Here is a 27,134-nt window from a genome sequence, read left to right as displayed (position 1 = left end):
TATGATGCTGTTTGTTATATTTAGTTTATAGAGAAATATATTTAATTTATCTGTTATCTGACTGCCAATTTATTTTATTAATCATTTAATAAAACATAAAAGCGAAGTACATAAAACATCTTTTTAGTGTTTGACTAAAAAAAAAGACATTGCCAAACACTGATTATCAAATATTTTGTCATAAATTAATCATAAAATCTCGAAGGAATAATTTGCTGTGTGATGCTATCAGTCTCTCACATCTTTGTGGGAGAAGTTTGGTCGCTTCAGCTCATTGAGGTTTGCAGCATTGGTTTCTGCACAGCTCTCTCACCACAGCATTTCAGTCAGGTTGAGGTCTGGACTTTGACTGAACCTTGATTCTTTTCTTTTTCACATATTCTGTTGTAAATTTGCTGCTGTGTTTGGGATCATTGTCCTGTTGATGAGCCAGTTTCAGAAAAGCTTTAGCTGTTGGACAAATTTGAATACTTTGGTATCCAGAGAAGTTCATGGTGGACTCAACGACTGTAAGGTGCCCAGGTCCTGTCGATGCAGATCAAGCCCAGATCATCAGCCCTCCACCACTGTGCTTGACAGTTGGTATGAGGGGCTTGTGTTCATATGCTGTGTGTGGTTTTAACCAAACATGATGCTGTGTATCAGGACCAAACATCCACACTTTGGTCTCTTATGTTCAAATTACATTGTTCCAGAACTCTTGTTTTGTTCTAGTGCAACTTTGCAAATCTAAGATGATCTATCATGGATTGGGAAGTGGCTTTCTTCTGCAACCCTTCCAAACAACCATGTTTGGTCTGTTTCTAATTGTACTATCATGGTCTTTAACATTCAACATGCTAACCGAGGCCTGCAGAGTCTGAGATGTAGCTCTTGGGATTTTTCTCTCAGCATTGCAGAGTCTAACCTGATAACTAGATTGATAACTGTTGAATGTTTTCCACTTGTGAATATTCTTCCAAACTGAAGAATAATGGACTACAAATAGTTTGGAAATGGTTTAGATTGATGAGCAGCTTCTTTACTATCATTGCTGACGGCTTTCCTCTTTGGCATTGTGGTAGCATACCTGAATACTTTTAAAGAGGTGCTCACACTTGTCAATGATCAGTTAATCAAGTACATTTGATCAACAGCACCTGGTTGCTACTTACCCTCTCAATTCCTCTGAAAGCAGTTAGGATGCACTAGTTTTTATTGAATAATGACATATGTTGTGTGTTTTTGTTCATCTGATATACCTAATTTTTTTTTACCCGTCTTCTTTCTCACCTGACTACAGATTGGGGAGGAAAAATATACATTTATATTGTTTCAAGTTATGTGATGATCATTTTATTTAACAACATTCTCTGGTTTGTACAGTACGAACATAAAGAGCTGGATTGCATCACCGGTGTGGCACAGAGAAATGTTGAAAAGCATTGATATTCACACAAAATCACTGACTTTGCTATACTGACCAACTGAGCCATCAAACTCTAAAACATCTCCTATGGGTTACTTAAGTGGGATATATTTTAGTCTTTGGCCACCACTAAAACACGAAGCAAACAGACAATGGCTGTTATGTGTCTAAAATCAATCCAGTCACTGCACAGTATTCACAATAATTCATTTTCATATTAACTTACAAACTGCAACTCCTTATGTTGACTGTTTTTTATTACTTTTAGATGCAAATTCAGATCTTTCTTTCTGAATCACCTGTTAAGTCTGTAGCATTAAGTGACTGAGTGAACAAAGGAGTGATTCCAAACACAATTCACATACAGAAGCAAAAGGGGAACTTCCTCACAAGCACACACACTTAATAATAGTTGAAACATGTGCAAGGTACAGGGGCACAAAAAGCTTGCAGGACATGAAAATTTACACAGCAACACCACACAAGACAGGACCACACACATACACACACACACACAAACATCGCAGCAGCCAAAGTATGTTGTCGAGGTATTTTTTTTGGAGTTGCGTACAGATCTATAACAATGTGCGATTAAATCCTGAACTGATTAATCAACACACAACAGTTTGAGAGAGTTATAACAGATTGAAATTTACTGCTTGACTGTTGCTAGGCAATGTGACTCTGTAGCAACCGACTTTTTCCAAGGATGCCAGCACTAATTCCTATGATCAAGATGTTTTAGATTTGTGGATTATGATGATGTAGCTGCCAAAAACAACCATAACATAAACGACTCAGCTCTGAGTGTAATCTGACCAGGCACGGCTGCGAATGCATGACGAAGCAGACACAAGGTGAAAATCAAAGAGCCGAAACGGCAATGTAAGACATACATATGACCATGCAAGTTAACTTATAAAACTTTTAGAAGATGCATATCCAAATGACAGTTCACACTCTTCTTTGTGTAGTGAGCGGAGGTTTGGAGTTCACACATGTACGTAAAGGAAGTAGCTTATTAGAGTTGCTGGTTAGGAACAGTGTTAACCTTGGTCCATTCATTTCTTTGAAATCATTCACATACTTTTGTGCTATGTTGTACACACTGATATTTTTAGGGTGCAGGCACAAAACCTTTTGCCTAAATTCTGAATTAATCAGATGTTGTTTTAGCATGATCAGACTGCAATATATTTTAATCTCAGTCGAACAACAAGACTACTGGCATTTTTTTTTTCAGTCCCTGATTCACTTGTAAATAGGCAGTTTTACCAACTTTGAAAAAGAATAGAAGACTTCTCATAACAGTTTAAACACTTTGAAACACATTCAAAAGGTGATTGCACCTAACTTAACAGCTTTGTTTAGGAAGTAGTACACAAGAGTCAAATCTGTCCTCATCACAGCAGCATTTAAGCTTCCCTAAACCAGATGGAACATATTCCTCAATATTTCCTCTGGATCTCAAAATTTGCCTCATTACTCTCTGAAAAAAGATGCAATGAGCACCAATCTGGGAGGTATTTGAGATAGTGATATGACAAAAGGTGAACCTGAAAGGGCAAGCTGTGCAACAGAAAGCCCTTTAGAGTCATAGGAGACCTGGGTTTGGTGAAATTCAGTGTTAGTGCCACAATGAAGGAGCTGTGTACATGTTGCCAACGACAGAAGCTGTAGCTCTACAGGAGAGACTGAACACAACACTGAACACAATCAGAGAGGAGTGTCCGACACACTTCCCTTAGTGCAAACACAGAACATCAATATCATCCACAAAAGCAGGAATTCACATCAAAGACACAACTCTATAATCAATATACGAATCATCCATTTTAACAAACCTGTTCACATCAATTCATATATTTTTAAGTAAATTTCAGTTTGAAATAATTCTGTATCTTAAAATTAGCCAGGTGGCATTTGATTGAAATTATATACCTCCCTATAAATAATTCTTCAAGGTAAATATTCTTCCAGTGTAGCGAAAAATAAATAATACAGCAAATATATAAATAAATATGTTCTCAATGGGCAGCAAAGGTGAAGACAGCTTTTTAAGAAGTTACAGTGATTCACATAGTTACCACAGAATATAGAAAATATACTTTGTGTCCCACCCATATACACCACATACACTGCACCATGTTTGTAATACATAAATCTGTGAAGACGAACTCTGCGGACAAAGAGTCGCAGCATTTGCAGCATAAAGCCAAAAAGAAGTCTGAGTGCCTGCAAATGACTTTTTTCAGCATTGAAATTCATGTTGGAACATATCGTTAGTTGAAAGTTGCTATCAGCCAAAACAACCAGTTTCATACTGTTATTTAGAATTATTCATGTCTTGTTTGAGAAATTGGATCAATTCACAGCTGCCTGTTTAGAAAGTTATCAATGAAAATATTACAGTCCTAAAATACTTTTGTGTTCAGTGAATTTGGGTTCCTAAAATAAAGCAGAGAAAATTAGTTCTCAAGCCATGCTTGAGATGATTAACTCAATCAGAATAGATTAGATTGTTAGTTAGATTAATTGTTAGGGATTAGAATCACCAACCAACCCCAACAAACCCATCCATGCATGAGGAGAATATGCAACTCCACACAGAAAGGCTCTAGTCTGGATTAAGTTTTCCATAATTATTCTGTATTATTCTGTCTGTTAATATAACAGACAGATGCATTTTGGGTTAAATCAAAGAAGATAAATCTCTGAAGATCATGAGATAAACTGATTATTATTATTTTTCGAATGGTAACAAAATAATCTGATCATGATCAATAAATAAATAACTACAGGCAGGGCCATCCTTGGTCATTGGAGGGATTTTTTAAAAGTATTTTAGGACATTCTTCATGTTGGATCACAACAAGATGTTAGTTACAAACCAGAAACAATCGTGGGACAAATGAGCAAATCCATAGATGAGAATGAAAATTGTACATTTTGACATGAAGGCAGATTTCAACTCTTCAACGAATGCAAAGACCTGGGGTCTGTTTCATAAAACTCTGAGTCTAATCCTAAACTCTGAGTTGATCTACTCTGAGATAGAAAACCGAAGTTTCCAGTTCCAGAAACACTGATTTAAGTTAGTTTAGTCAACTCTGAGTAGTTTCACCTTGAGTTAAGCGTATACCTCCCAACTGTAAAAAAGCCAGCATCAATGGAGCCCCGATTTGAAGAGTCACCATGGCAACGGGGAAGAGGAGGGCTACATTTTTCACCAACCTCAAACTGGAAATTTCAATGCGCTCATACGGTTTCAACAAGTTTTTAGAAAGAAATGCGACACCGCTGCAGCTGCAAAAGAGAGGGAGACAGCGTGGGAGAACATTGCTGCCCGGGTCTGTGCGCAAGTTTAAATGTAGTCCTTCGCAATCCCAATAATATTACTCCTGAATTAATTTATTTTTATTTAGGTGCAATCCCACGGGGGAGAAGCACACTTGGCAGCAGCTTAAGATGAAATATAAAAACATTGTTCAAACAGGTAAGACCTCGGCATGGAGGTACCTCATTTTGATCATGTTTTACAATGTAAAGTAAATATTAAGTGGCTATCTGACTGTGCAGTTGTTTTATCCCCAACATAATGCTGTTTTCACATACATAAATGTCTTCTCACCTATATCATGTTCTGTTAAATAATTAAGCCTATTTAAACTAACACAGACTTCTACTCAGCCAACAGAAAGAAGGCAGATGCCAAGCACTGCCACCTCTAATGGAGGCAGAGGAGCTGGCCATGAGCCAGAATATTGGAAGGCCTGTGGCTGAGGGAATCCCTGGAGGGAGCTCATCCTCTGAGTCCACCCCCCAAGACACAGGCCATGTTCATGAAAAAAGTCGCCTCCTACTGTGCCTAATGGACTTCCAGAACTTCTAGAAGAATTAGGCTATGCCAAAACTCGCCTGCTGACTGAGGCTAGAGTTACCACTCTTTCTCTGGTTTGAGTTACCTCCCTTTGTGAAATGGAAAACTCAGAGTTTCCCTCATTTCAGGGTTAATAAACTCAGAGTTTTCACTAAACCTGCTTTGTGAAACGGACCTCAGGACAGGGAACTAAAGGTAGAGGTTAGGGTTTTGCCAACCATATTCTCTGAGTGTTCCCACAGTGAGACAACAGAAAGAACACTTTAAGGGAACCAAAGTCTTTGGAACATCAAAAGAATAAAAAGTTTCTGCTGACTATCATAAACAAAAGAAAACAGCTAATTAAAAATATACAGCAAAGTTCTTCAGAACTGCCCACCAATCAACCAACCAATCAGAGTAGTTCTGCATCTGTTATAGCTGATTTCACACATTATTTGTAGAATTAAATCTTGGGTCGGTCCTTTCAAAATTGGTTTATCCAAACAGCCAAAGTAACCGTCTCTCCTTAAATCTCACGATTGTTTCTTTTGAGAATAAAAGTAGAGCGCTCTGGTATTAAAAAATACCGGATGTTTGATTTTGGAAGGACACTGTTGTTTGGTTAACAGATAAAATTCACAGTACATAGATTTTAAAATGCTTTTCTCTGGCTTCAGGTAGTGGCTTCTCTCTTTGTGAAAACAAAACACATCATGCAAAACAGAATTTTCTATTGATAAACCATTAAAGGCAGTTGTGTCTTCCACTGAACACCATTCAAACATTGTCTGTACAGTATTAGCACTTTCCTTCTAGTTGCCTCGACCCATTATGGCTGAAGATTCTACAATGATTGCACATTTTATACAACTCTTATCTGTTCTACTAACAGCGTTTCTAGATATATGCATTTGGTCATGTAAATAGAGTTTAGATGATTAGTAGTCTGTTAGTTTGACATAAAGCGCTGCTGTGCTCAGTCACGTCTACATTGGTAATAGTGGCTCTAATGTTTCCTTTAGTCTGGTTACCTAAGTGCATACAGAATAATGGAGAGTTTATCTAAATCACTGAGCTACATTTTAAGTGCTGCATGTGTTTCTCCGTAACTGCAGGCAAAGCGCACTTTAGACTCACTTTTCTTCCTCTGGACCAGTCTGGAAAGCACAAAAATTCTGATTATGCTTTTTAACTATGTATTTGATTCAAGAATCTACCTCTTTGCTAGTAAAATACGCTGCATTTTCCCCTACAGTAATCTTTATGTTTAAAAGGGCTTTATTTGCAAGCCATTAGTTCTAAAATACAGAAGCTACAGTCATTGTTTTACCAACCAGCAATGTTTTTCTAAAATCCCCCAGTATAAAGCAATAACCCACGTGATTTTACAATAAACTAACATCTACTCCTGAAACAGCGTTTACATGGAACAAGAGAAACCCGGTTCTTCATGTACATGCCATCATTAAGTGGTTATCACTAATTGTGCCACTAAACTCCAACTTTATCATTAAAAACTTGTGGATTAGAGCTTTATCCCTTTAATGTTCTGCTCGAACATTTAGTAGAGCTCATTATGAGTCACAAAACTGAATCTTATCAAAAACTGTGGAGCTATGTCTGTTTCCATTTTTGATGAATTTAATGTGAAATTTAAGTTTAATTGCTTGTGAAGAAAACACTGATTTTAACTGTTGTTGCCTCCAGGAAATGAATGAGTGCAAGTACTCTAAGACTGAATTTATCAACCAGAGGAGTCATATTTGAGGTTACATGTGTTCATTAGGTGGCAATTTAAGTTCAGTACTTTGGCAATGCTAAAAAGCTCTCCCTTTTTTTTCTGTTTTGCTGAAGGCAGAGTATACTTTTTAGAAAATATCTCTATATACCTGTGATCACACAACACTTCCAAAAGTGTAGAAGCAATAACTAAAATAAAACAGTGATAGTTACAGGTTGCCTTGCACTACAATACTGACTAAAACGCATGTCTAAACTTTGAAATCAGGAATATGTTAAATAAAAAGTGGACCATCGCTACCCATGTCACCTCACTCACATTAATTGGACCTAAACTCAAGAATTATATCCATGGAGAAGCATTGTTCATAAAAGCCTCTATCTTGTCAGCACACCCTGCTTGTAGACTGTACTGATGAACATTTCAGCTGGACGTTTAACTGACCTCTGCTTTGATTTCACTTAACCGGAGGAGTTTGTCATCCTAACTAGGAACACACAGCTTTACCGAACGTGACAACACCATCTAAATGAGTGCAGGAATGTACAGTATTATAATGTTAAATTAAGAGAGGAAGTGTGAGAAATGTCCAAGAAATTAAAGAAATAATTAAATTATAGCCGTGGTCTTCAGTGTGAAATATCTGTACTTCTTCCTTAATTTATAAACCCCTTTACCGATGAAAACTCTCTCTACACCTGCTCTACATTCTCTCCTGTACTGCTGGTTTTATCTGCAAGGGGTGTGGTCTCTGCTTGCGGCGGAGCAGCTGCCGGCGCCTCCACCAATGGGACCTTCTCCTTCACCGGTGAAGCAGGAAGTGTCACAGCAGTGCTGGTGGTAGCAGGAGGGTCCTCAGTGGGGGTGGCAGGAGGTGGAGCGCTGCCGAAGCTGCGAGCGATCTCGTCGAATGTCTTTCCCTTCGTCTCTGGAACTTTGATAAATGTGAAGATGAAAAAGAGGATGAGGAAGGCGGTGAAGATGAGGAAGACCCACGGCCCGCACAACTCCTGAAGAGAGTAGAGAGTAGAGTCAGAATAACTGATTAAAAAAATCTATTTTAGATAAAACAAATATACTAAAGGTAATATTTAGTAAAGAATAGCAGAGCTACAAGTTCTGGTAGAGAAAACAGAAAGAAATGAAGTCCAAACTAACCCCAGACCAAGTTCTAACCAGTCCAAAACAACATGATTGCCCTTCCCTTACCACTAGTTTGGGGAAGCTCATTCCAACAAGGAAGTTGGCGGTCCAATTGCAGCAGCCAGCAACAGCCATGGCCGCAGGGCGGGGTCCCTGGGAAAACAGCTCAGCCACAATGAACCATGGGATTGGCCCAGGGCCCATCTCAAACATAGCCACAAAGAGCATGACAGCCAGGATGGCCACGTAGCTCATACCTGGCATTCCCTTCTGCTCAGACAGAGGAGGACAAAAGGAAAGAGCATCAGATAGAGACATTTACCACATGTTCACTGGTTTGAAGATAATACTTGTCTAACTGTTACTGTGGACATCTAAAGGTGAATGCACAACTTTTATTTCTTATTTTGTGAACCATGATTAGTTTTCTTTCCTACAAAATATAAAAAAACCCATAGCTGCAATACGTTTATTGAAAGTTTTGAGAGGTGGCCAAATATTTCACAAGTTTAAAGCTGCTCTTTTTATCATTTTTAAGAAACACTGTCAAAGACTTTTGTATACATATTAAACCAAAAATGTAATGTTCAGTGTGAGATTGCCAGTCAATAAAAGAGAAAGATGAAAAGCAGTGTATCACAGCCCATTCTGGCTAAAAGCCCATTGTGGCTTATTATCAAGCTACAGTCTTGTAGCTACAGTCCAAAATAATAAAAGTCTCACCATTAGATTGTTTTCTTATTCTTCCTGTCATTCAAGAGAACTTTAAGGCCTGTCATTCTGAGCTGAACTCACCAGCAGGAGGGAGACAGTCATGATCACAGCGCTAATTGCCATCCCACCCAGTCCCAGGAGGTGCAGAGTCCTTCGTCCTGCCTTTTCCACCAGGAAGAGCTAAAGGACGGAAGAGGGAGGGAGTGAAGCGCTGCTGAGTGCACAAAACAAATGTGCAAAGAGACACAACCATCCCTGAATCACTCACAGAAACAACAGTAAAGATGGTGTTGACTATGCCAGCTCCAATCGTAGCATAGATGGGCTGCTTCACACCAGCTGAGTCAAAGATCCCAGTGGAGTAATAAAATACCTGCGGGACAAAAATGAGACACACAAAAGAAAATGAGGGCTTTAATCTAGCATAATCTATAATAATATTTAAAAACAAGGTTATTTTCCTGCCTACAAGCAGCTTTCATAAACCAAATTTTCCACAGAATCCTGAACAAGACTGTGTGGCTATAAACATAAATCAAGCCAATTTTTTATTACTCATCTACTATTTTTCCTCTTATTTTTTTGTCATTATTATTATTTTACGAGAGATTTTGCCTGTAAGGGAAATTTTTGCTGAAGAACTGTGATCTTGAATTTCTTGATTATCTTGTGGATATTTTACAGCAAACCACAGGAAGAGAATCTGTTATCAAGGTAACAACTCATGTGAAAATAACTATAAACAATAAAATTGCGTGTGCATGTGTGAATGTGTGAGCATGCTGCCTGTTGTTGACTCACAGCGTTGATCCCTGACAGCTGCTGGGAGAGCTGCAGCATGACTGCGATGAGGAGAGGCTGTCTATACGCCGCCGAGCGGAAAAGCTCAGCAATGGTCACCTTCTTCTCCTGGGCCATCTTGGCGCTCTCCTCCTTCATCTCCTGCAGGTCTTTACTCACATCCTCGGTGCCACGCAGACGAACCAGCGCTGTCAAATCAAGTTGATGTTAATTTATTGTTGTTCTTACAAATAATATCATGGTGCAGTGTATTCGGAGATGGTACCACTGAATGTTTTCACTTTTGGTGGTAGAAAGAAAAAAACACCACACATATAGTTTTTGATTATAGTTTTCCACTGAGGAACCACAATTACACGACAGTCTTCTTCTCTATATGTGACACTCTTCTGTTAAGTTTAGAATTTACATCATCATCTGAGAATGTCACTATGAATAGTTTTAACTGTAGAGCCTAACATTTGTGTTTATGTTTGTGTCAGACTAGAGTTGTGAAGCAGAAGTGAGCCTCTGAGCCAACTCTAACAGGCCATGCTTTGAACAGGTGCCAGAAACTCATCTCTGTTCAACGACTCTTCTCTCCAGGCGACACCTGCCCAACTCCACTGACCCCATATTGATGTTAACTGCAGCTGCTGAGCTCTCCCTTAATTTCTTCTTCTTGCTCTCTGATTCTAAAAGGAATTTTTTTTCCTTTTTCTAATACTCATACATACATACAACACATATGTAGCTGCAGGAATTGAATCACTATCAGTGTGTACCTTTGCGTGCCTGCTCCTCTTGTTTAAGGTTGATCAGCAAGAAGCGGGGACTCTCGGGACAGAAAGGAAGCAGGATGCACTGCAGCACAGCAGGGATCACAGTGAGGGCCAACAGCAGGGGCCACAGCTTGTCAGAGCCCAGCAAAGCCTCCAAACCAAAGATCTAAATCCAAGGGCACAAAATAGCAGAGCTTGATCAATTTTAAGGTGTGTGGAGGTTAGTCATGATCCACAGTCAGTCTGCATGCAACCTGATGTCTACTGGTAGGTAACTTCTGGCCATTTAAACTTTTATCTTTTACATTTGGGCCCCTCAGTTGCAGAGTGATCTGCTAGTGAAAATCAGGTAACCGAAGTCTTTGTCTTTTTAAAAGTAAATTAATTGTTTTTTATTCATTATCTTATTTTATTGTCTGAAAAAAGAAAGAAAAGAGTAAAGGCATTATTATTGGTAATAACCTGAGCAATCAGGATGCCAACTACCACACCGAGCTGGTGCAGCGTGCCAAAAGCTCCGCGCAGTGGTGTTGGTGACACCTCACCCACATACATGGGAGTCAGACCGGTAAAGAGACCGCAGAACAAGCCGATGACCAGGCGACCGGCAATCACCATCTCATAGGAGGAGCAGATGGTGGAGAAACCCATGAGGAGGCCACCGATCACTGCCAAACAGTTTACCAGGAACATGGAGCGACGCCTGAGGAGGAGGAAAGTGAGCATTAGCTGTGAACAAATGAACCATTCTTCTAAACATAGCCATTTGCAGTTTTGATATAGTGTAGGATAGTAAACCAGTGTTGTTTCTCTTACTGCAAATAAGAAAAAAAGGAGCTAGTGGTGGGGAGACCAGCTCAAGGATTTGTGAATAGAAAGAATATTATTGTTTCAGTACTGATTGATCAGTGTGGGAAGTGCTTTTCTCTCAAATTTGTGTGCTGTTTTATTGCGTTGTTTAGATACTTTGGAAAATAGGCCTTGTTCCTTCTTTTTCAGTGAGCTTGATGAAAAGACCAGCCTCCGGCTCATGTTTAGGTGTTAATATCTATAAGAAATAGAAATATAATGACAGGAATATTTACAACTGGCCCATGTTCACAACATCTTGTGTTGAATTCATATGGGAAATCATGACATTTGGTATCTTTGTTCAAAGAATGCCATTACCTTGCAATGCAGTAGGGGAAAAATGAACAATAATAAGAAAATAATGTTGAATGACTTTTGTGATATTGCAGAGTTCAGTGTGTGAGGTCTAACATTTTTTAGAAACCTATTCATTTCAAGTGTTTAACTACCTTTTGCATTGACAGGCATTAAAGTTTGATGTCTTCAAACACATTACAGCTTCAATAAAAGTGCAAAATTAACATTCATACTTACAACTGGGACATTGAATCTATTTGATTAGAAATCTATACTGTATGGTAAATGCCAGATGATAGCAGGGAGGCTGGAAAAGGGTGGGAAGACTGGCTTTACAGAAAGTTTTTAAATGTGCCCTAAAGATAAACTAGATTTTCTTGTATCACAAACAGAATTGTAGTGAAAATTAAAATAAAACATTTTTGGCAGTAATTAAAACAAGAATGGTCTCACCACAAAAATAAAATAAAACTGTTTTGATGTTAATGGTAAAAAAAAGCTGTAGGGGTCATTACAGCCGAGCTGATGACAGGCATGCTTCAGGAAATCTAATAATTCAAATAGCTTGTGACAGTTCAGATGAACCAAACAGGAAAAACACAAGAAAAAGAAAAACATTCAAAGAAAAGCAGTTTTTTTAAACTAAAACTTTTTAGCTAACTAAAGCTTGCATGTCTGAGATTAATATTTCACCAATATCTTTCACCTCCTACCTGCCGAATCGGTTGGCCATCACACCCACACTGAATGAGCCCACCATGCCGCCCACACTGAAGATGGCAACAGCAACACTCCACACAATGGTACAAACCCCCGGGCTGATGGACTCGCCATAACGCTCCACCCATGTGTTATTGAAGAAGGATCGTAGTTTCTGATGGAGGATGAGAGAAAAAAAAGGATTCCTTAGTTTGGAGCATTGTTATCGTTGGCCAATGCCAGTGAAGGATCTAATCAATTGGTTTTTGAATATTTATCCTTAGAATTATCCTTAGAGTTCCCTGTGTATTTAGAAAGATTTTTTACATCTTGGCATCACATAAGTTCACACAAATTTCACCTACCTGTTCTGGAGCATTGATGACTCCAGTGTTGTAGCCAAACTGCAGAGAGCCAATGACAGCAGTGCCCAACGAGAACAGAAGATAACCTGTTACTTGCTTTTCCTGCTGGAAAAAAGAAGGGGGAAGACAGGAGGAAGAGGAGCAGGAGAAGAAGAAAGAAAATGAGACATATTGCAAAGAGGCAGGAGACAAAGTGAGAAAGAGACATGATGAATATGAAATCTGAGCTCAAAATGCGATTAGAAATCCCTGCAGGAGACAGACAGTTGCTGTAAACAGTGATGCTGATGGCAGGCAGGTCAGTAATGCAGTAATACGGACGCATAAACAGCATAACAGCAGCAGGTATCAGACAGTGAACTCAGACTCAACTCAAAAGCACCCAAAAGCTGCCTACTTGCTACTACTAATGAAGGAGATGCTATTTTTAGTCAAGTGTGACACTAAATTTGATAAAAAAACCTTTCCTAATTACTATTTTGCAATCGATTCTAATTCACGTCTCATCTTGCCAGTAGCATCTCTCTGACCAATTGTTTTGTAACTATGACTTTCCTGAAGATAATTGAATAAATGCAAATGGAATTGAATTCAGAAGCTATCCATCTGCTCCTGTAACAGAGCCTGAGCTCCATAATAATATCTATTAATCTCTTTAATGAAATCAGAGTACTCTAAAAGGACCCGTCATTTCCATCAGATGTTTGAAAACCCCACTCAGCCGATGTAATATTGAGAAAAAATAATGATGACAAACACATTAAAGTTCTCATGAAGCACAGTGCTATTATCATAATTACAGATTTCCAGTAAGAACAATACTTAGAGAAGCTGCTCCCTTTACACAAGATCCATTCTGCTCCAGTGCTAAAACATGAAATCTGGTCAGAGAAAAAAAAATGCATTCATACATTTAACTGTATAAATTGATATAAACTTCTAAATGCAGGACAGGTTCTAAACATTTTCAAATCGTTTTTCAGGAGTGGAAAGCAAACTTTAAAATGCCAACAAAATGACATTTTTTGTCTTGACTGTATGTGAGAACATCCATCCATTTTCTATACTCGCTGGCTGGCTCCTTTTTCTCCATGTAATATTTCCATTTTTCGCTTTTACAAACCTAAATTGAAGAAAAGTTGGGAATTCAACTAAGACTTAAATCTCTTACTTCTTAATTTGTTTGAACAGTCATGTACCAGACACAAGCACATGGAAACTATCACCGGTGTCTATTGTGTTTAAAAAATTGAAACCAAATTAAATTGGATGACAGCAACATTTTCAGAAATATTGTGAGAGAGTTGTGAAAGGAAAATGGAAAAGTAGGTCAAACTAGAAAAAGCTGTCCCTGCAAAACAGCAGTGAGAATGTTGAAAAGCTGAATGGGGATAGCTGACCATGCTAAAAAAGCTAAAAATAGTGAAAATTTAGCAGAGAGTTATTTTCTGAAGTCTCAAATGGCCTGAAAGGTATTTTTGAAAGGATCTGGAACTGGATGAAGGCAGAAAACTACAGAAAAGAAAAGAGAAATGCAAAAAGGATTGGCAGTGGGAGCGTACTGCTATGATTCAGAAGCTTCTAATTCTAAAAGTAAAGTTCTAAAGTCACATTGGCTGAAAGAGGACAAATTCTCCTACATGTTAATGCTAAAATTATTAACAGTGACAGGTAAAAAATGTTTTTTATGAATAATCTTTCTACATTCTTTCACTCTGTCAGTTGGAGCCTCGACTCTACACATGAACATTCAGTGTCATTGGAATGCATTGTAAACTCTGAAATCATCAAGGATTTTACTAAATTTTTCAACTGTGGTAGTTCAAAATTGGCAGAATATTTTAAAAAAGTATGCTGAAGTAGTTAAGTTTGAAAGAAGAGGAAGCTTTTCTAATGATTTGAAAGGATTTACCATCACTTTTAAAGAGAGAAAAATTTGCACAAAAACCTTAATATATTAAAAACTATAAGAGTTGGAAACACCAAAAGCCATAGCCACAATCTCCACAAGAGATAAACGTTTTGTGCAAAAATTCTTTAATTTGTTTAAAGCTTAAAGTTAAACAGCAAAAAATGTACGGAATAATAATGAAACAGGAAAACAATAGTGAGAATGCTGAACAGCATTCTCACAATAAAAAGAAAATTTTAGAGAGGTAAGCGTATAAAGGGGGTATTCACCAATGGCTCAGTTTCTCCAAAGGCTTAGTGCATAGTAACTCGCGGCTTTGTGCCAAAATCTGTCAGAGAATCATCGATCAGTTTAAAAAAAATAAATAAATCATGTGAAATGATTTAGGGAATCTGAGGAGTATCAAGGCCAAGGGTGGAAAACCATTTCTGATAACCCTTGAGCCCTCAGGAAGCACTGAATGAGGAATTTTCAAGCCACCATGATAAATATTATGGTATATGTCCACTCTATCATCAAATGCTGACAAGTTCTCTGGGGATGAGCTAATCTAAGATGGACAGAAAGCCAGTGGACATGTGTTGAAAATGAAAAAAGGAAAAAGTCAAATGCTTTCATTGGAATTTTGGAGTGTCATGCGTAACCACTGTGGTAACTGTCTCCTTTTAAAAGGAAGAACATTGACAGTGAAGAAAATGAACTGTTAAGAATCTGAAGTCGTGTAGTCAGCATCAATGGAGACAGATTTTCTGAAAGACTGTAACAATTAGTTTCCTAAGTTAAAAACCTTTGAAAAAGTATCATTAAAAGGAAGGTGAAGTAACACAATGGTAAGCATGGCTCCTTCCCAACTTTTCTGAGTATGTTGCTGGCATCAGATTCTAGATTTATTCATATTTTCTAAATGTCATGACATTTGTTGATGAAGAAAAGCTCCAGCAAAACATTACTCAGTTAGAATTAGCAGTATTAGCAGTTAAAGATATATTTGTGACAATCTGTACCAGTGTTGTCATAGGTCATGTTACCAGTCAATGATTACTGAGGGAAACTCTTCTTAACTTTTGTCAAACTTTGAATAATTGATCTACCACGTGAGATTGAGGTCAAGCTATGTCACAAACAGATATTAATCCACTGTGTCTTTGCCTCTGCTGATGTCAGTTTTTCTGCATACAGTCAGTATTAAAGAGACTCAGTGCTGACGGGGCAGAACTGGCTGCTGTTACATGAGACAGCATAAAGATGTGGCTGGGCCTCAGGTGATCCTCTGCCCTTGGTAGAACTGTATCAGAATAGGGTCAGACAATATTAGCATAATGTGTACACTGCACTCCTTTTGGTCCGGTGAGTGTTGGCTAAACGGGACAAATCAGAGGTGGAGAGACTGATTTAAAGGTCAGAGTAGAATTATTCAGAGTGATCAGAATCTGCTCAGGAGGATCTTAGGTGATACTCTTTCAGGGTGTCAGTGAGATCTCAACCTGTAAACCATCAACTTATTACCAAAACAAACAAAAAAAAGTCTACTGATAATGTTTAGAGTGCTTCAGTCTTCTGTCCACAAAACAGTTTTAAACCAAAATATTTGGCATCCTTTTCTCTTAAGGTTAATGAAATACAGTTTTCGACCAACAGTATTTTAATGGTTTTTCTTTCTTGCTTTGGCCACTCACTAGTTTGTTCCCTGAGGATTGAGATTGCATTTACCAGTGATCAATTATCCAATGAGCCCTCACAACCTGAAAGCAATGGGTGTATCTGCATTTGGATGGACAGAGATTTGCCTGCGTTTACTCTCACTATCTCAGTACTTTAACGGAGAAAGACTTATGTTAGGAACACTATTCACTAATTCCTGTTTTTGTTTCAATATTGTTATTATAACAGCAAGTGGGAAACTGCATGTTGTCAAGAAAATACACTCTTTAAATTTTAAGGTGTCACATATCAGAACATAAGAGAAAAAATCTAATCTATACCAGATAAAATAAAAAAACAGCCTCAGATGAACTACAGCCTGCGGCATTTTACATGATTTTAACAAAGACTAAACCAAAATGTAGACACAGTGTGTGAAAAAACTAAATACACTTCTATAAGAAATAAGAGTGTAAGGCGATGCTGCTCATTAATCTAAGACAGGTTATAAGGCCATTTCCAAAGTTTAAATCCATCATTCAACAGTGAGAAATGGAAAACATTCAAAACGGTTGTATATCTTCTCAGGGGTGCAAGTTCACCCCGAGGTCAGACTGCACAATGCATGGAGAAATAAAAAAGAAAAACAGTAAGAAAAGAAAGAGCTACATCTCAGACTTTAAAGGCCTAAGTCAGCATGTTAAATTTTAAAGTTCATGACAGTACAGCTGGAAAAAGACTGAACAAGTATGACTTGTTTGGGTTGCAGGAGAAAGCCTCGTCTCACTAACAAGAACATGGCAGCACAGCTTAGGTCTGCAAAGCTGCTTCTGAACAAACTACAAGAGTTCTGGAAAAATGTCCTTTGGACAGACCAGAGCAAAGTGGAGATGTTTGGTCATAATGCACAGCAGCACGTTTGGAAGAAACCAAACACAGCATATCAGCACAAACACCTCATACCAACTGTCAAGCACGGGGGTGGAGGGCTGATGATCTGGGCTTGTTCTGCAGCCACAGGACCTGGGCATCCAGCAGTCATTGAGTCCACCATGAACTCCTCTGTATACCAAAGTATTCCAGAGTCAAGTGTGAGGCCATCTGTTCCAAACAGTACAAGACTAGCAGTCATGTTACATGACAGTGCTTCCAAGCTTAGCAACAAATCTTAAACAGAATGGCTGAAAAAAAAGTGGTCTGCTGTAATCGAACAGTGGTTTGTAAAAGTTCAGATCTCAACCAGATTGAAATACTTTGGTGGCACCTTAAGAGAGCTCTGAAATTCTCAATGAACTGTACCAATGAACGCCATACAGAATACGGTAACTTCAAGGTAAAAATCTTAAAAACATTTCTATTCTTAAATTCTAAAATGGACGGGAAGCCAGTGCAAGAAGACCAGAACAGGAGTGATGTGGTCCCGCTTCTTAGTGCCAGTCAGAAGGCAAGCGGCAGCGTTCTGCAGGTGATGGAGGAAGCACTGATCAAGACCAATGTATGAAGAATTGCAATAGTCAAGCCTGGAGAAAATTAACCCATCAAACGGGTCATCAAAAGATAAATACGGCTTCACTTTTGCCAGGAGCCAAAGCTTGTGAAAGGAACTTTTAATCACCGAGCCAATTTGTCTTTTTAGATTAAGATCAGTGTCCAAAATTACACCAAGGGTTTTTATATGCAGGCTGGTTTTGTAAGTGAGGGGGCCCATACTGGCAACAGATTTAATGCTACATGGTGGATGTCCATACACAATAACCTCAGTTTTAAATTAAGTCAGATCCTTCATCATATGTCTGACACAATCACTTAACTTATTCTTATTTATTTATGCGGAGCACATTTTAAAGAGCCTCTAGAGTATCATGAAAGGAAGGAAACTCAGTCATGTATCCCACTCACGGCCGCTCATAGACTGTGTTTGTCTGTTTTTTCAAGCCACAATGACTTAGTAGACTCTATCAATCACATGACAGTGCCCAAAATGGCTCAGACAGAGATCAATAAGAAGTGTGCAGGTCAAATATCTTTTTGGCTGTTTTTTTGCAGCTTTTTGATAAAAAAAACTTTTCACGCTGAGTAGAACGTTAAGAACAGTTGTGCGTTCTGGTGAAAAATCCTTTCTTTAACCAGCTCTATCCAACTCAGTTTCAACATTGTGCTCTTTACTCATACTTTGCTCTTGGATTTACTATCCCATTTTGCTTTAAGATGGTAAGAAACACAATACAAATCTCAAAGGAACAAGTGAGAATGTTTCATGGTGCAAATAGATTCAGGAATCTCATGAAAACACTCTTAGCTACCGTGTCACTGGAAGCCTGATGCAACAGACAGAATTGCTGAACAGATGCTGTGTTACCATGGTAACCTGTGTCATGATCACAGCATCTGATCTTACTGTCCAAAGGAAAACTAATCTGAACTGACTGCATGTAGATTTTTAGCACATGGAAATATTCAATTTACAGCAGCTGTACGATGACTTAACTCATTGTTCTTCATAAACTCCACACTCTAACTACATCTTTCTTCATCTTGCCTAATTTAAAACAAATTATCTTTGTTTGTTTGCCTTAAGCTCACAGCTTTTCCTTTCTCTCCATCCATTGAAGAGTTCACATCTGTCCTTTTACCTCCTCCCTTTCCCTTCATTCACTCCCATAGTAACAGCCTGGAGACGTATTGACACAAGCTGTAGGTAATCACAGACAAGCACTCATGCATACATGCAGTGGGGTAATATAAAGTAAACTTAAATAATACTCAGTGCACACAACAGTGATGCACAGCACATACTGTACATGCACCCATATGTTGACCGACACCATTTGTAGTAAAAGTGTCAATAAACTAAACATTTGAGCTAACAAGCTAGCATTGTTTACATGTTGAGCTGTTTTCTGTGACAAATTAAAACAACAAATCATGTTGCAGTTCTATGTGTGAGTGACCCACAGAGCTTGGAATATATATATATATTGACTCATTGGTCAATATCTGGCATGAGTGATCAAAGTAGATGGACCAGAAGGTGGATGCCCTTTAGGATGTCCTTTGGAGCGCTTACAAGGACTCAAAAGGGATTTCACTGAGACATGGCTGCAGAATCAACTAAGCTTTCAGAGTATATGAATAGACAGAGGCTGCAGACAGCGAGGAAATGGTAAAGGAGGAGGGTTACAGTGCTTGTTAACAAGAGATGGTGTAATCACCGGCATGTCACTGAGAAGGAGAGTCCCTGCAACCCAGATGTTGAACTGTTAGCCATGAGGTCCTGTCCACGTTGTCTGTTGAAAGTTCACCTGTGTTAACTATCTATAACAATAGTATGTCATTTAACAATAATTTACATAGTGATTAATAAAGTATTATAGAATCATATTGAATTGAACTGAATACTACACTTAACATGTGCATAAAGAAGCACAAACTTTTGATTCACTAAACATATGAAGACATATACAAGCTGGTAGAGTCTTAGACTTTACTGGCAAAAAAAAATCCTCCTTGGAATTAATTCTTTTTTTAATCTGCAGTAATAAACAAAAAATTAATTTTAACTACGATTACTATTTTCTATTGAAAACTCTTTCTTTATCTTCCTTTGTCTCATTTACATACTTGACTTGGTGAATCAGAAGCTTCAGTTTTTCAAACTGGATGCAACTAAACTTCTGACAAATTGTATAATTCGTTAAGATTAGACATATTTCCCAAAGTCTTTCCTAATTTTTTTCTGAAGCCAGACTTGGACAAAGTAGGGAAATTCTTGCTCAGCTTGGAAAAAAAACCTGGAAAATGATCAATGGTAAATGTCCACTTTGTATTTTGCCTTCACCAATACTTTTAGTTGTTTTTTTTAAAGTTTGTGTGACAAATTTACACATTATCTAAAAACCGCAATAGCCACATTTGCTGCATCTACATTATTGTTTCCTCTGGTTGATGTGATTTCCCACAGGTCCTTTACACAAATCCCAAAGGATAGGTGTGAATGGCCCACTTCCATCTGTTGCATTTATATGTACGTGCAGAGGAACATGCACAGGAAATGGAAGGAAGCCTTAATAAATTTAATTACTTTTATTTTTTTTACTTAAGCTGAAAAAGCAGGAAACAGCCTCAAAACTATCCCATTCAGTATATGACATAACAGCGCATGCGTACTGCAAACCTCCACAAACATGCATGATATTCCTCTGACACACAACTAACATGTGCAGTGCTAATGGGTGACTCAGAGATATGGCATACATACTGTGACAGCTCATACCGCCCACACATCTACTTGGATACTAATGCATTTAGAATCACTCTGTACACACTAATCATACTGATATGCCAATATCGATGAACTCTTAAGTTATATTTTTTTTTAAAAAGCTATTGCAAAAAAAAAGCAAATATGTAATTTTTTTTCCTGTAATGCTTTTCATTAAAACTAGAACATTATATTGCCCAAAACCTTCCCTTTGAATGTAAGTCATGGACACAGTAAAGTGAGAAAATCACTTGCCTGCCCCTCCATCTTACGATTTCTGGCTTGGTGATCTCTGCAAATACTATATTTTTCAATTTGCAGGATTTGGAGTAGAGGAGGGAATTTCTGGTGTTGGTTAAAAGCTTCACCGGACCCGCCCGCTGACGCTGACAGCTGCGGGGAAAAAGAATAAACCCTATTAGTCGCTGTCCGTGGTACCAAGACGACTCTGCCTCCTTAAAACCAGTCACTAACAATCAAGTCAATGCATTAGCCTGTATTGGATCTATTTGGATGAAATAATATAACGATTATTTAACCTCTACTTCTGCATCCTTATGTCGGTCAAACTGGACAAACAATTGCCCGTTTTTTCCCACCTTAGGCTGGCCAAGATCCCAGATCAATGCATAAACGGATCAGTGAGAGGCACTCACCTGTCGTGACTGTCGGGCAGGAAACAAGAAACACTCCGTGAGATGCTGTGGTCAGTTTTTGCAGCGCTGCCTCGCCTTTTCTCATATAATTCGTCTTATACAGGGACTGCGAGGAAGACTGCACGTAACCACGCACTGCTTTTTATTATTTATTTCGACTCCTGTCAGCCTATTGGAAAGTGGAACGCTGGGGAGCAGCAACGTTGTCCCGCCTCTCTGCATTTACGAGTACAAATCCGTGACTCTTGTACATCATCACTGCATCTAGTAAACCGAAGCGGCCTGCATGTCCTATTTTTGTTGCAGCCTTTTTTCGGTTAGTTGGTCAGCTCAGCTGACAAGAGTGGGCGCATGCGCACAGGTGCTGGGGGTAGGGTGGGATCTAGAGTCGTGAGGGGGTGGTTCTAAACCCCCACCATCGCTCTCTCCAGCGTCCTCCTCACCCTCCCATGATGTCTCTCGCTGGCGACCTTGACAGCAGCGGCTGGGTGACTGATGCTACTGATGCTGATGAAACGCGGCCGTTACTGGGGCAACTGAAGTCATCCGATGCAGCTCAGAGTTGCTCCAGCTATAGAAATTGTTGAAACCTTGCTCTTTATCTACAGATATTGTTGGTTAACGGCTTAAGGAGGAGGAAACTATAATTATATGGCATCAAAATAATCAAACCACCTGATTTTCTTTCAAGGAGAGTTGTGTAAAACATTTTTCTGTTCCACCTCAATTCAAACAACAAAAACCACAAAAAACAAAGAAAAGACTCACGATTACAGACCCTAAAAGTAAACCTGCATAAACTGCTCTGCCTCCAGTGACTCAAAGGTAAATTTCGAATCATGAGTTGTCCTAACATTCATGTTTCTGGATGGTTGGAGGAAGGCGGAGAAGCGGTAGAAAACAGAAAAGGTGAGATCTGAACCCTGTTTTTTCTTGTTGTCAGTGCTATCCTCCACACCACTGCACAGCCCATTATTTGTTTCCCAGTTCAAAAATGAGGGTTTCATCTTGTGTTTGTCACATTCACCAAATGGATCTTGTCATTTAAAATGTTTTCTCAACCTATATGCAATTTCATTTGTGGCATCCTACAGAGTCACAAGTTATATTGAGATTTTCTGTTCAAGTTCTAAGTCAAGAGAGGTAAGTTTTGTATATCAATCAGTCATCAAGGATTAAATCTAAACATCATATATACACTTGATTGGGTAGTGTTTTGGGTTGGCAATTATGGGAGATTAAGTGAATTCTGGCCATAAAATGTACCCCAGAAATGAAATTATACCAGGAAGGCTTTTCAATTAAGCCTGTTCTTGATCTTTGGCCTTGTCATATGGTCATGAGACTTCGGTCCTCACCTGAGCATGCTTCTAAAGCTATTTGAAGCTGTTTTTCGTGGCTTTTCATGGATTCTTCTTTCCCTTGCACATCATAAACAATGTTGCCCAAATACAACATTCTTCAGAATAACTTAAATTAATTTATTTGGTTGTTTCTATAAACAAATCATGGAATGCTTCACATGAAGATGGTAAGATGAGAAAAAAAGAGGAATGTGCATTCAAATCTTCCCAGCAAAATTTCCAGCCTCCAACTGGTCATCCCATTTCTGAACCTGTGACAGATACAAAAGAGACAGGCACAAATGAGAAATGATCACTCTTAGGACTAAAAACGGGACCATAAAACATGACATATTGACACTATGATTTTAACACCAAAACTTCCCATGACCAGACACTGAAGTTTACAGATAACAGAACTATTTTCTCAAAATAATCAATAATAACAAAAACTGGACAAGAAAAACTAAACGGTCCTGCATTTACTGTTAGAAATCTGCATCTAAAGGGACATACCCAGCTGATGGGACAGAGGCTCTTGTATACTCTCCGGTACCAATCACAGGGAGCCGTGTCCTGGTCTTTGGCCGACAGAGCTTTGCTACATCTATGAAAGTCTGTCAAAAAATATAGAGGGAAGAAACGTTCAATAAGAAGCTGAAGGTAAACAACCAGAGAGGATAATCTATAATTAGGTGTAGTATTGGTGTAGTTGAAGAAAATATGCAACTTGTAGTCAGTCAAACATTTTTTACCTTAAAGAAGCTTTTTTGTTTGGTGCTAGATTTAAGCCTCTTAAGTTTCTTACTTTCACCATAATTACTGCTCAAATTTGGACTATAATGTCAAAAAAAAAAGAAAAAAATCATATGATAAAAAATAATGAATATGAGGATTTTTTTTGGGACGTGATATTCTTTAGCAATGCTCTAGGCAACAAAAAGATGCATATTTACAATAAAGATTCTGACAAATTATTCTTAGTTTTTAATTGAAAATCACCGTAAAATCCAACAGAATTCTGGAGGACAAAATTCTATGAAGCACAAATTCAATCCTCTTTGCACAACAGCAGGTGGGTTCTCTGCATCAGATCATAAACGGATTTGTGTTGCTTTCAACAACAATCTTACGTGTGCTGAGGTATTGTTTGATGGAATTCATGTAGGAAACACCAAGCTCTTGTTTTATGTAAGCTGTTCTGCTTTATTATTACAACCAATGCAGGTTAGCTGTAGATCTGCTTTGCCAATGATACATTTGAACTCTACAATTGTTTTCGAATGTTACAAGTCCATCTAAACCCTTTTAGCTGTAAGTGGGCATATCTTTATCATCATGCCTTCAAAACAGTCTAAAATCTGTTGTAAAGTGGCATAGGATCAACTGCTTATAATTGGTTCCAGAGGTACTTTGTGGCCGGAAATGTTTGATCTGAATATACACTCATTACAAAAGGTGTCCCACAAAGAGTAACACCGGGAACAGCCTGAATGTTGTTTCTCCTATAACTCAGCTTGGCCTGCATCTCTATGCTGATGCTGCTATCATCTACTCTAATGTTCACACTACTCATTCTACTGTTAGTTCAAAATAAGAAAATATACATGATTATCACTATTTTTTTTAACCTACATCCAGTTCTGTGTCAATATCAAAAGTTAATCAAGACAAACAAACCATACAATTAATACAAAAGTAAAAAAAAAAAAAAGTAGTCTCCCCTGACTACATATTGAAAAAAATGTTTTACTATATGTACCTTTTAATTTTGATTAATGACACGAATCAAATAAAGACAAAATACATCTTTTACAGGAAAAATTATATTTTTCTCCAGATTGTAAATAAATAAATAACTCTTTTCAGATATGTGATATGCAACATTAATAGCTTCATCTACCCGTAAAAAAACATACATTTAAACAGACACAGTACACATTTAGGTCAGTGGTTTTTACAACTCCACACAGATATCTATAATTGAATATATATTCATATAATGAATTATTCTACAAGTTAATGTGAAGCAGGTTGTCTTGCTTACCCAGATAGTTCTGGTAACAGTTGCGGGTCTGGTTGGTGTTGGGGAATCGGGCATCAAATGGAGCCGTCCTGTAGTTCTTGAGCTTCTCTTCGATCACGTCAGGCATTTTCAGCTGCTGGAGAGCTGCAGGATCAACAGCATGTAAGAAGCTCTTAACTGCAACCACACTTTATCCATTAACACCAGTGACTGTGCTTTAAAGAGAGACACTGAAGCGGAATAAGGTCAAATATCAAATTCATACATTATTAAACCTTTATTTAACCAGATAAAAGACTCATTGAGATCAAGACCTCTTTCACAAGGGTGACCTGGCCAAGAAAGGCAGCAGCACACGTCATGGTGGACAAGACGGACAACAATTAAATAAACAAACATTAAAAATATAAAGAAACATTTTATTCAGAAAAATTACCACAGTGTGAAATCATGAAAACTGTTGATTCTTCTGTAGATAAATCTTATACTTAGGCTACATAACGTAGGCGGTAGCCCTATTTTGAACGTGAACTTAACCACTGCATTTGTAGAAATATTTTCTAAAAATATTGTTTATAAATTTGTCAAATAAAAATGAAATGTTTATTCTTTCCCGATATCAGTTCAACAGAAAACATGAAATACCACAATGTGCTGTCCAGATGTTTTTTTTTTTTAGTTATTTTAAATGGTAATCTGATAGACTATAGGTCAGAGTATGAAAATAGTATATATTTTTTTGTGGTCCTATAAAATATGACGATATGCTGTTCTGGATTCTTTTTAGTTTTTCTCCATTTGATTTAAGCTTTTGTTTTGGTGCGGATGACGCAAACAGGAAGTTGGACTTGTGAAACACCAGAAAAGCCGGTTGGTTTTCAAAATAAAACTGCTGCTTTCTGCGGGCGCGACGCCTCTGACTCGCTCCCGGTAGATTAAAATCACAGCACAATCAAAATGAATACGGACCCTTTGTATGTACCGGCAAATCGCACCCTGCATATACACAACATCCCCATAATCAAGTACAGGCTAAAAAGTATCGGATCTCAGAAGCCTCCGAGCTCTGAGGGAGAAACGTGGCTTCCTTCTGTAACAGAAACCAAGCTTTACCCTTAATGTGGAGATACTTTTTTTTTAAATATTTTTTTTTACATGAACTTTGAAAGAAAGCTCCAATCAATAATTAATCACAGGCACCTGGTTACCAGTTCAAGATTGAGGGGATGTTTTCAGAGAGAACATATGACTTGAAAAAAGCATTATTTGGGATTTTTCAGCATTTATAACCAATTTCAAGTTCCAGTTTAACCTGAACTGCATCAAAGGCGGACTGCAGAAATTCAACACCGATTTCGGTCAACAGTCAACGGTTTGAACTTCAGCAAGTTGTCTTGATCACCTCTACAAAATGCACTGAGTTGCGGCCATGCAATTGGCTGATCAGTTATTTGTGTTAACAAGCAATTGAACATGTGTACCCAATAAAGTAGCCGGGTAATACATATGCATTTTGCTGATTGGACATGCATTCACACCCAATCAGCAAAATTAATGTCGAAATAATGATAATCAAATGAAACGTGTTTTTCCTCATTAGTCTAACAGCCCCAAATCTCAAACTTTATCAGAGCTTTGACTTAAGGACATTTCACCGCAAGTTTCTTCCCTTGATTTATACAGTAAATAACCTCATAATCTGCTCATTTGAAATACAAATCAAACAACTTTAGACAGTTAATATGTATTTGCTGATGTATATGAGGACTCTGCTCAGCAGTAACAGAGGGAGGGCTTCACTAATACCACTACTAAACCGATACAGCATACACTGATATAAATGCCCTAATAAACTCAATATTTTGAGCGTATACTGTGACTGAATTTGTGAAAAATAACATTGATGCTTAATAGAATAATAGTAAAAAACGTCCGGATGTTTAACCCGTTCAATGATGTTAATCTTTAGAGATATATTTAGTAAATTAAGCCTGTTAAACGGTCACTGGAGGTCCGCTCATGAGTCCGTAAACTGTTTCCACATCAATTTAACGTGGTTAAAACAAATAAATACATGGTTAACAAATAAAAGTGCATTTGAAATGAACTTTTCAAAATATATTAATCAAGCCATACTCAGAATCCTAATAACATACAAACATTTAAATTACCTTTCAAAGAGACACTTGGCTGTAATCCCAAGACCCGGCGTTCTGAGCGCTACTTACGCGCAAGGCATGCTGGGATCAGATTGGCATCAAAGTACAACACTGCTATCTGCTGGACAAAATGAAGAAATGCAAGCAAATGCCATTAACAGCGTCAAAGAGACTAATGAAGTGAATAGTTCCTAAAATGTTTTAAATGATTATGATAAATATTGATTAATGAGTTGATTGATAACACGAAAGCATAATAGATATGCACATATCACCTCTTGTGCTTAATCACTGAGCATGAACATGCATTAACCTTTGTAATTAACCTAACACACACATTGAACTTCAAGACATAGTTGATTTATTCAGTTTTAATCAGTTTATTCACACCATCTAAAAAAGACAGGCTGATGTTTTGGCTCACTGTCCTCCATCAGATCAAGAAAGAGAAAGTGGAGATCCTGTCATTTATATACAGAAGTAATGACTGGCT

General features: G+C 38.0%; 2 protein-coding genes across 2 annotated transcripts; both read right to left on the bottom strand.

Moving 5' to 3' along the window:
* Window positions 1-85: 85 nt before the first annotated feature.
* Window positions 86-21,428, bottom strand: LOC140275073 (solute carrier family 2, facilitated glucose transporter member 1-like). The gene is made up of 11 exons (XM_072370459.1): window positions 21,114-21,428; window positions 20,713-20,850; window positions 12,644-12,745; window positions 12,293-12,453; window positions 10,893-11,133; window positions 10,434-10,596; window positions 9,670-9,857; window positions 9,137-9,241; window positions 8,950-9,048; window positions 8,221-8,424; window positions 86-8,021 (listed from the first exon to the last, which is right to left on the bottom strand). The coding sequence occupies exons 2-11, from the start codon at window positions 20,722-20,724 to the stop codon at window positions 7,704-7,706; spliced, it is 1,593 nt and encodes a 530-aa protein (XP_072226560.1). The 5' UTR covers window positions 20,725-20,850; window positions 21,114-21,428; the 3' UTR covers window positions 86-7,703.
* A 1,227-nt stretch (window positions 21,429-22,655) lies between these two features.
* Window positions 22,656-26,686, bottom strand: LOC140275080 (cytochrome c oxidase subunit 6B1-like). Its single transcript, XM_072370471.1, has 4 exons — window positions 26,654-26,686; window positions 24,504-24,626; window positions 22,973-23,073; window positions 22,656-22,728 (listed from the first exon to the last, which is right to left on the bottom strand). The coding sequence occupies exons 2-4, from the start codon at window positions 24,607-24,609 to the stop codon at window positions 22,675-22,677; spliced, it is 261 nt and encodes an 86-aa protein (XP_072226572.1). The 5' UTR covers window positions 24,610-24,626; window positions 26,654-26,686; the 3' UTR covers window positions 22,656-22,674.
* Window positions 26,687-27,134: the final 448 nt, after the last annotated feature.

Source organism: Leuresthes tenuis, unplaced genomic scaffold (assembly GCF_036924035.1).
Source record: "Leuresthes tenuis unplaced genomic scaffold, fLeuTen1.0.hap1 SCAF_18, whole genome shotgun sequence".
NCBI classification, from domain to species: domain Eukaryota; kingdom Metazoa; phylum Chordata; class Actinopteri; order Atheriniformes; family Atherinopsidae; genus Leuresthes; species Leuresthes tenuis.
The sequence above is the reverse complement of the archived record's forward strand: the minus strand, read 5'-3'. Positions and strand labels throughout refer to the sequence as shown.

Bases quoted from the DNA above. Each gene is read 5' to 3' on its own strand.
- LOC140275073 (XM_072370459.1), bottom strand. The intron at 12,454-12,643 runs GTAGGTGAAATT...ATCCTCCATCAG, and splicing joins TCATCAATGCTCCAGAACAG to AAACTACGATCCTTCTTCAA. The intron at 11,134-12,292 runs GTAGGAGGTGAA...CCTCCTCCTCAG, and splicing joins ATGGCCAACCGATTCGGCAG to GCGTCGCTCCATGTTCCTGG.
- LOC140275080 (XM_072370471.1), bottom strand. From the start codon at position 24,609: ATGCCTGACGTGATCGAAGAGAAGCTCAAGAACTACAGGACGGCTCCA. The intron at 23,074-24,503 runs GTAAGCAAGACA...ATTTTTTGACAG, and splicing joins CTGTTACCAGAACTATCTGG to ACTTTCATAGATGTAGCAAA. The intron at 22,729-22,972 runs GTATGTCCCTTT...TATCTGTCACAG, and splicing joins GCCTCTGTCCCATCAGCTGG to GTTCAGAAATGGGATGACCA.